The sequence below is a fragment of the Ruditapes philippinarum genome, unplaced genomic scaffold (genome assembly GCF_026571515.1).
Source record: "Ruditapes philippinarum isolate M1 unplaced genomic scaffold, ASM2657151v2 ctg19852_1_1_1_1, whole genome shotgun sequence".
Classification (NCBI taxonomy): Eukaryota; Metazoa; Mollusca; class Bivalvia; order Venerida; family Veneridae; genus Ruditapes; species Ruditapes philippinarum.
The window spans coordinates 5,055-14,716 of record NW_026857786.1 but is presented as its reverse complement, the minus strand read 5'-3'; the positions used below and the strand labels follow the sequence as shown (position 1 = coordinate 14,716).

Here is a 9,662-nt window from a genome sequence, read left to right as displayed (position 1 = left end):
AGCTAAAAATAAAACTGAATGTAAAAATAAGGATTTATATGTATACATGATATAGATTTTAACTAGAACATAAACTGGTGGCAAAGTTTTGTCCGGCAAAAAGCATAAAATTAAAAAAACAAACAAAATAAAATTAAATTAATGTGAAAATTGATAGAAAACTACATAAAGTTGTTGAATAAAAGAACAAAACAAGACGAACAATAAAACCTTAGAAAAAAAAATTAGCAAAAATATCAATATTACAAAATATGAATCTTTGTGTGATAACCAATAATAAATTTATTTTGTCATTTTGCCAGCAGTAAGCATATTAAAATAACCTAAAGATACAAGTGACAATTTTCAGGAACACACGCTGCATCAAATACATGTACCATATCAAACTTTTGACTTGTGAAAAGAAAAGTGAAGTTATGTCAAACATTTTCACAGCATCATCCAATTTATAGAAGTAGATTTTTAAGCATAATTAAAAAATGTATCAGAAAAAAGTCCAGCTTGGTGTAGGATTCAAACTCCCAAAATTTATCTTAACAATTAAGTGAAGAATGAATGGAGAGGCTGACAGATCAGTTTGAGCCTGTATTTACAGTATTCTATGTAGTTGTGCACTTATATGTAACACTCACTTATTGAAATTTTTCAAGCAAAGCTCATGACCTACTATACCCAGACAAACCAAAATCTCAGATCAAAATTATAAATTCACAACAAAAAGATTTTTACTAGTACTGATTGGAAAACTTATGTATGTGAAGAATTTGAATAGACAAGACCTGTAACTTATAAACAAACAAATACAACCATCTAATCAAATAAGCCAAAGAATCATCATATGTTGTTTGTTTCCCATTGATATCTACTTGACATACTTAATAAACTTTGATTTTTTATTAAATTAAATTTGTATACTTATATACTTTTACATGTACTTATTGTGACAGCTTACTAAAATGTAGTATAAATTAAAAGATATAGGCCTTAGAATGATTTCAATGTTCTATTTTGTTATCTTGTTAAACTCAAGGTATAATCATGTTTAAGGATATAACAACAATATGACAATAATTAACACAAAATCTGTATACAATAATATACATAAAGGCACATTAAATCAGTGCCAACATGACACCTTAAAAATGTTTTGAAACAAAAGCTGTCTGTAGGACAGCATGCTCAACTTTTTTCCAGTGCTTGATAGTAAAACAAGCGCCTGCATAATGTAGAATTCTTTATGTTCAAAATGGGCAATAGTCAGGACAAAATCCATGTTACAGTAATTAACAGTGACCTCACATTATGCCATTTAATAAGTGTGTTAAGTTTCAAATCATTCCTTCAGAAACAGAGATAATAACAGAGATATCAACTTCCTAACCAGATAAAATATCACACGTTCCTGCTGAACATAAAACTTGTAGCAACTTATTAACCAGATATTAAAATAAGGAAAATAATACATTTTCTGAAAGCTTATGCATTTGTCTATGGCTGCAGGTAAAAATATTTACAGTTCCCATTTAAATAAATGATACATCAATTTTTAAAGAGCACTACCTATTAATTTTTGTTACAAAACTAATTATTTGACGAAAAAACTGGCTCAGTGGGTATGTCTTGCTATGTTTTTCTAAGTGAAAGGCATGGAAAGTTCCCAATATTTTAACATGCAGCAATAGATAAAAGATTTACCATTTAAATGGTATATAATATTAAATGATCAAATGCAAATCCAATAAGTTTTATTTGCTACAAAATGCCTAATTTTTCATTTTTGGTTAGGCATGAGTGATATTTCAATGGAGTATATAGGAGTTGCTTATCTCATCTGTCTCTGATTCCTTTAAATAGTTTTAGTCATACCAACTTGCACCCAAAGACTTAACCAAAGTGTGAATTGCCAATGCCAGGGTGAGTACAATAGCTCTCCCTACTCTTTGAATTGTCCAGATAAAAAGATATAGTTAAAAAACAAACTTTAGGATGACTCCTGATATACAATGTAAATATTATGCAAAATTAAAAATCTGTTTAAAGTATAAAGAATAAAACCAAACAATACTGTTTCACAAACATCTTAACAACTAAAAGAAGAACAACATTAAAATTAAACAATATATTAAACAAAATTGCAAAAATGAACACAAAATATAACAATTTAAAAGTTAAAAGTAAATTTTTTACCAATCTCAAAACAGACAATAGTGACAATAAGCATTTGAGCCGTGTCATGACAAAACCAACATATTGGGTTTGTGAACAGCTTGATCCAGACCAGCCTGCGCATCCGCGCAGTCTGATCAGGATCCATGCTGTTCGCCTACCAACCCTATTACAAGTAGAGAAACTGATAGCGAACAGCATGGATCCTGACCAGACTGCGCGGAAGCGCAGGCTGGTCTCATCCATGCTGGTCGCAAACCCATTATGTTGGTTTTGTCGTGACACAGCTCATTTTTTGGTAGCAAGGAATGAACACTAACATGTTTTCATCATTATAAGTCAAGTTACCAGAATACTGTTGGTGCAATAAAATATCATAAAAAAATGTAAGACCAAATATTATAAGACCAAAAAAAAATAAGAATCAAACTCTAAAACCAAAATTATAAGACCGAAAATTATAAGACTAAAATTGTAAGACCAAAAATAAATTGTACTTACATGTATACTTACAGTAACATTAAAGTAAATATTTCTAACAATAATCATACAATCAAGTGACTATTACTACTTTAAAACACCTTAAAGCTGTTTATATCATGGAGCTTTTTATCACATACCTGTTGCGCTTTTGCGACTCAGTAAAAATGGTATTAGACAGCTGTGCATATATTTTAATTTGATGTCATTTGCTTTATATAAACATTGCATTGAGACACACTATATTTTGTGTTACATGTATACTCGAGGCCAAGCAATGGATAATGTTTCCTTTTCACTTCAAACGGTCTTTATTTTGTGGTATTTTTTGGTATGTGATTAAAAGAATGTAAGTTTATAACTAAATTTATTGAACTTGTTGGATAAAATAATTTGATGCTCGCCAAAGGCTGGCACAATATAATTTTATTCCACTTGTTCAATAAATTCAGTATTAAACTTACACTTATTCAATATCTTGTATATTTGATGTAAGTTATCTCTAATAAAAGTCTCTGGTTTATATATACTGATAAATAAGATTAATGCCGAGGCAAACAATAAACATAAACAATTCCCCTACATAATGGGCAAGGACATGTATTCTTTAGATAAAAGTAAGTTGTAGCTAATTAAGTACAACAATTTAACAAAATGTTGTAAAGTATGGCTCTAATCAATTACAATAAATGTCTATAAAATATAAATTTTAATTTAACTGTTCACCACTCTCATTCTGTAAACTCAAAAATCTAAATAAAATATTAGGTCCATTATACAGTGGGGGGTTAACATGTAACATGTAACACGGAGAAAGATAGTCTAATAAGTAGAAGATTAAAATGTTACGTTAAATCAACGTTTTTTGGTGTTTTTTTTAAGAGAAGAGATTAACTTAATTACACACACAGCTTATTTAAATAAGCTAACTGTGGAGTGTTGAAAGTTCAAACCATCTAATTTTTGTTTTTCTCAAAATAGATGAAGTCAATAAGGAATGTAGCTGCCACTAGAATCGTCTTGTGAAACACATCCATGTTTGCTGGGACTGCAAGTATAAAACAAGAATTTAGTATTTTATATGAGCCGTGTCATGACAAAACCAACATAGTGTGTTTGTGACCAGCATGGATCCAGACCACCATGCAGATCCGCGCAGTCTGATCAGGAGCCATGCTGTTTGCTATCAGTTTCTCTACTTGTAATAGAGTTGGTAAGCGACCAGCATAGATCCTGATCAGACTGCGCGGATGCGCTGACTGGTCTGGATCCATGCTGGTCACAAACCCATTATGTTGGTTTTGTTGTGACGCAGCTCATATGTTTTAAATAAGCTGAAAGATTGAAGAGAATATTTCTCAACCAAATGCAAATATTTTCTTTACAGTATTTTTTTAGTTTATACAGATTAAGCACAAGATTGCAGATCTTGATAATATGTGAGCTCAATAGGTAGAGCGTTGGACTGTAAATCGGGTGACCTGGGTCCAATTCCTAGACAAATCAGGCCACTTTCGTTGTGATTGATGATGAAATCTTTTCTACGGTCATTCGCAATGTATCTCTGCTCTGGCATGTACAGAAGTTACCAGTTCCTTGCGAAAGTGAAGGCAACTAGTATTAGTAAACTACTTGACAGCCTGCCCAGGAAAATGCGATGGCTGAACTGTGCTCTGGTTAATTCAATGTGGCTTACTCATGATTCAGAGTGAAAACTACAAACACCATCAGTTCTTGATAAAGGGAGGTAATTGTGCAAAAATAAAGTGCAACATCTGCAGAGTTATCCTCTATACAGCAATAACCTTTCTACAACAACAGTATCAACTCTTTGAAAAGTTTTACTTCATAATAATCTTAACCTCTCTATAGCAACATCTGAAAGCAACAACCATCAGTTCTGTCTACTAATGAAAGTTGATCTTAGCCTTTAAAAGCCAATGAGGAGAAGCAAACATTTTAAACCAACTGTGAAAGTGGATCATCAGAACTAAAAGGTGAAAGACATTGTTTAACCCTTAACCCGCTGGATCCAAAAGTGATCAGCCTTTGCCACCAGTATAGAACCAGGCCAGCCTGCACATCCGTGAAGTCTGACAAGGCTCTATACTGTTGACAGCTCAATTTTTGTAATTTGATATTGAAATCCCTTTAAATTTGAATGGACTGTTTCAAATTCAAACCTTGACAGATCCATTATACATGTAATAGAAATAATCATTATTAGCAGGTTTAAAGGGTATATATTATGAGCATTTTACTCAAAAGATTTACTTTTCATTAAAATAAAGTATACAAAACAGTAAGATAAAGTACATACACTGTACACTGAAGTCATTCACACCTCCACACAGTTCCCTACAGCCACCCCAATGTTTGATGATACGACCAACATCTGTACCAGTTACATCACTCACCTGGTCAATAATAGCAAAGTGCATACCATCATATAACATGCAGTAAAATAGAATAAAAAATCTGGAAAAAGGGTGATCCCTTGAAAGCAATGATCACAACAAAATAATATGAAAATTGCAGAGTGTACTTCATGATCATTTGATTATAACAAGACTACAAGCCAACATGACAGTAAACAGTGATGTTGTCAGATTAACATGTTCAAGTTTTTAAAGATATCATCATATTGATTTAGAAAAAGTAAATACAAAATGTAATGATTTCAATCAGAGAGCTAAATGTCAACTGACTTAATGGTACTTTAAATCAGCCACATAGAATTCAAAAGAAGAAAGAAATTATAAGTAAGAAATAATTGGGTATTTTATGATTTCTGTATCAACAGTCATCATTTGTTATTATACAGAACAGAACTGTTCTGTTCTGTTATCATACATAAATCTGTGTACATCTTTGACATTTTTTTTAAATCAATGCTTTTGGCTTTGTTTTTGGAAGTAAATACTAGGTTGAGGCCTATGAACATGACCAAATGAAAATATTGAAATGACGTCTCACCTGGAAATTTATGTCAGTCCCACAAGCACAGTAGCAACATTCACCATTGATAGTGAAAATATGACTTCCCTGATTGTCATACACCTCATACTTGGGTAACCAACATGTCCATCTAGCAACGTAAAACAGTGAAACTAAATAACTGATATGTCAATCTACACGTCTATTTAACTCAATTATTTCAGTATCTGACAAGCAAATTTAATCAAGATCATTATTACAGATTTCTCAACAAACTTTAGTGACACCACTCCATAACTACACAGTACTGTACTTTAATTTTAACTAACCAAACTTATTTTTTATATTGGTATAATTTCACTAAGGGATCATTTCTGTGAAATAATATCATATTCATATACACATGATACAAGGAAAATAAGACCACATCATCAAGCAGTCATGTTTTAAAACCTGGTTATATACATAAAGACATATATATCTTCCCAGGTTTAAACTTATCAACATTATCTGAACCAGATTGGTAGGTGGTTTCACAATGGTGTGATTTTTGTGAAATATTATCAAAATCTGACAAACTGTTTTTGACAGAAAGATGTTTAAAATATTTCCCTTTCATTGCCATGGCAACAAGAGTTCTGCATGGATGGGTTTTTTTACAAACATTCTGACAGACGATCACCCAAAGAAAATTCCTGCAATATTTTGATAATGTTGACTAATTGGCTTAGAACTCAAAATTTTGAAAGGCAGACGTCACAAGGAATTGAAGAGGCCAATCATTTTGTTACATTCTTTAGTGTAGAAAGGGCTAAGGCCCTTTATTCTATTGTTAAAGAATGAATCTCATTATATTCTTTAAACTGTTCTTTTTAAATTATTTGGCCCTCTTTTACTTTTGCAATACCCATACTGGCAGACAGTCTGACACAATTATCACAATAGGTCACCTATAGCAAATTGTGCTCAGGCAAGTTTGAGATTACCAAAGAATTAGGGCCAATTGTCCCTAAAACATTCGAAAACATTCTCTGAGAAAGGTGTAAAATCTGCTTCATTCAAACCAAATACATGATGGATACATTACCTTAATGATACACACATATTTACAACAGAAAAGGAAAAGATATTAAAGAAGTTCTTAATTATTTATGAATGTATTGTATTTCTTTGTACTAACAACATTTCATTCAATGTAACCTCAGTATTATTTAGCAGATATTGATTATATCTTAATATATTACACAGTGTATATACTATATCAAACAATAATATTTGTTAGAGGCAGTGTTTAGAAGCAGTGTCTTGTAGTTCCAATATCATATTTCAACAATGTTTTATTGATTTTACCCACAATACTTGGAGATAACAAATATACTCAACATCTAGATATCTCTAAAGAAAGACATTAATGAGCCGCATCACAACAAAACCAACATAATGGGTTTGCAACCTTGAAACTTGAAACTTTTCATTTAATTAAACGCCTGTTTCTATTTAACAATATTCAACGGCGTTGTACAGTACATATAAATAAATAAGTTCAACATCTAATTCAAGCAGTCTGAATTCGTACTAAACAATGGAACTTACCAACTTTCTGAATATATCTTATCAGTAGCCAATACTTAAAATGTACTGCAAGGGTTATTTATGATGTTATGCAAAATTAAGCCAGTATTACATTTTGCTGCACCTACTTGGATGCAAGAGGTGAAGAACTGTGCATTCAATTAGGCATTTTAGTGCTGTATGGATGCAGAATGCTGCATCCAGTAAATCCCTGATGACATTCTATATACAGAATGAGACTTACATTTGTTTGATAGATCCGATGGTATTACCCGGTGGTGACATGATACTCATCTCCTGTAGACAACAACACCACATAAAGCTACCTACACACTTCAGAGGTCGGTACATCTGTATTAGAGGCTGCCAGTTGTTGTCAGTTATATTCATGGTGAATGGTCGCATCGTTCCAAAACACTGACGTGTCAAACAGTCTGTGTCTTTAAATAACAAAACAATACATACAGACTGGTAACAAATCTGTAGCGTTTGATTCAGAAGTAGTATTTCAAATACAGGAGTGAAATGATTAATCAAGATTATGCCAAACAGCATTAATAGCCGACAATTCAATTCTCAATTTGTCATTGCCGTGATTTGATTAGTTGTCACTATTTTTGCAAACATTTCTCCTTCTTGAGCAAGCATTTTTTCATTGGTTATGCGTTCTCTATCAACCAATCAAAACCCTTGTAATTTAAACACTAATAGACAAACTACAAATTGTTGATGTTTTTGGGTCATTAAAGTCAAGTGTCTTTCAATGTAAATATATATTTTTTTTAAGTATTCCTAACAGAAAACCTAATGTTAACTCAAATTGAAATTATCAAATGCGCATCCACGCGGTCTTATCAGGATCCATGCTGTTTGCTTACAAACCCTATAACAAGTAGAGAAACTGATAGCGAACAGCATGGATCCTGATCAGACTGCGCGGATGCGCAGGCTGGCTAGATCCAGGCTGGTCGCAAACCCATTATCATATGTTGGTTCTCTCATGATGCGGCTTAAATCGCAAAGCATTAATCGAGAATCTAATCAAGAGAAAGCTGAATTGTTGCACCCTTACTTACTTACTTTAAACATTAACCAAAATGAGCTGGAACCTAAAAACATTTCCTGATTTTTAAATCAATACTTGAAAGCAATGCACAAGCCATTTGCAAGTATGTGCCTCCTTTTCTTGGAATAAGTGAAGAGTGACTAAGATATTTGTATTTTAAAACCCTTAATACAAAGGTTATACCCCCCACTAAAAGCCACTGCACTGTGATTTAAACATATCCTTATCTATTTTGATGCCAAAACAAAATGATGGCATTAAGACCAAGCAGTGTGTGGGGACATACAGAAGGCAAAAACTCATGTCTCCCCTATGCTCCTTCCTTCCTTGAGAGTTGGGACAGGTTTACAAGTGATTGGCCAATAACGGTTAAATAAAATATGTAGGTACATTAAAATATAGTTATATTAGCATTATGTAGGATAAACTGTGTTAAAACGTATTGTTTCAAACCAAAATATCACAGAAAAACTTGTACTTAGCCTAGAGTGGATATGACTCAGCTGTGAGTTTGTATTTTTTTTATCAAAACAGACAAGTTACTAACTTACCTTCTTTAGCATACATAAACTGTTGATTGTTAGAATTGCAGATTTGGTATTTATTGTTTCTCTCACAACCAGACAATACTAAAAGAGACAATATTAATAGGATGAAATGAAAAAGAAAAAAATAACAATGTAAAATTCATATACAAAGTAAATAGTATGATGTATAAAGAAAAGTAAATATTTTGCATAAAACAGAGGTAAATCTACAATAACAATAGATATTTTCCCATTTTGGACATAACTGTGGAAAATTCACAAATTAATCTTGTCAGAAAATTCACAACAATACAATTGTGAAGATTCCCTGTAGCCAGGTCAACATGTAACATTGGATACCTAAATTAACTTCTAAAGCTGTCAGAAACACTGATGTGAATTTGTTGTTAAATCTTTAAAGCCAGCCAAACCTCACTACAGTACACCTCATCCTGTGCTCCACAGGTCAACACTTAACATGCTTTAAAAGGATTCTCATTAAAATCTTTACCTTCTAAAGCATCAAACTGTTGGTGGATCTGTACCTCACTTAAAGCAGAAAGATAAGCCAGGCCTTGCGGGAGACCATGGGGTAGCACAATTGTCTGTACTTCAGACATTGGTGCCATTGGCATGCCAACACCTTTCTGTCCTTGACCTGGCTGAGCTATGACAACAGACATTCTGGATTAATCTGAAACAAATTTCATAATGACATCATTTTAAACAAAGTACAAGAATAGCTAACAGTTTTTACAGTTTTATCATTTTTAATTTCCTGTTTCATGGACAATAACTCAACTTTAAATAAAAAAATAAGTGTTAGAGAAGCGGTATAGATAAGCTATTTTCGCAAAAATAAGATTGTGTCTACAAAAATAAGATTTATGTTTGAAATAGTGCATTAATCTGTT

The 9,662-nt window shown here is 32.3% G+C and overlaps 1 protein-coding gene across 1 annotated transcript; it reads right to left on the bottom strand.

Moving 5' to 3' along the window:
• Window positions 1-1,328: 1,328 nt before the first annotated feature.
• Window positions 1,329-9,432, bottom strand: LOC132751021 (phospholipid scramblase 2-like). Its single transcript, XM_060741120.1, has 6 exons — window positions 9,260-9,432; window positions 8,773-8,850; window positions 7,400-7,595; window positions 5,623-5,734; window positions 4,967-5,063; window positions 1,329-3,694 (listed from the first exon to the last, which is right to left on the bottom strand). The coding sequence occupies exons 1-6, from the start codon at window positions 9,429-9,431 to the stop codon at window positions 3,603-3,605; spliced, it is 747 nt and encodes a 248-aa protein (XP_060597103.1). The 5' UTR covers window position 9,432; the 3' UTR covers window positions 1,329-3,602.
• Between the last annotated feature and the right edge of the window lie 230 nt (window positions 9,433-9,662).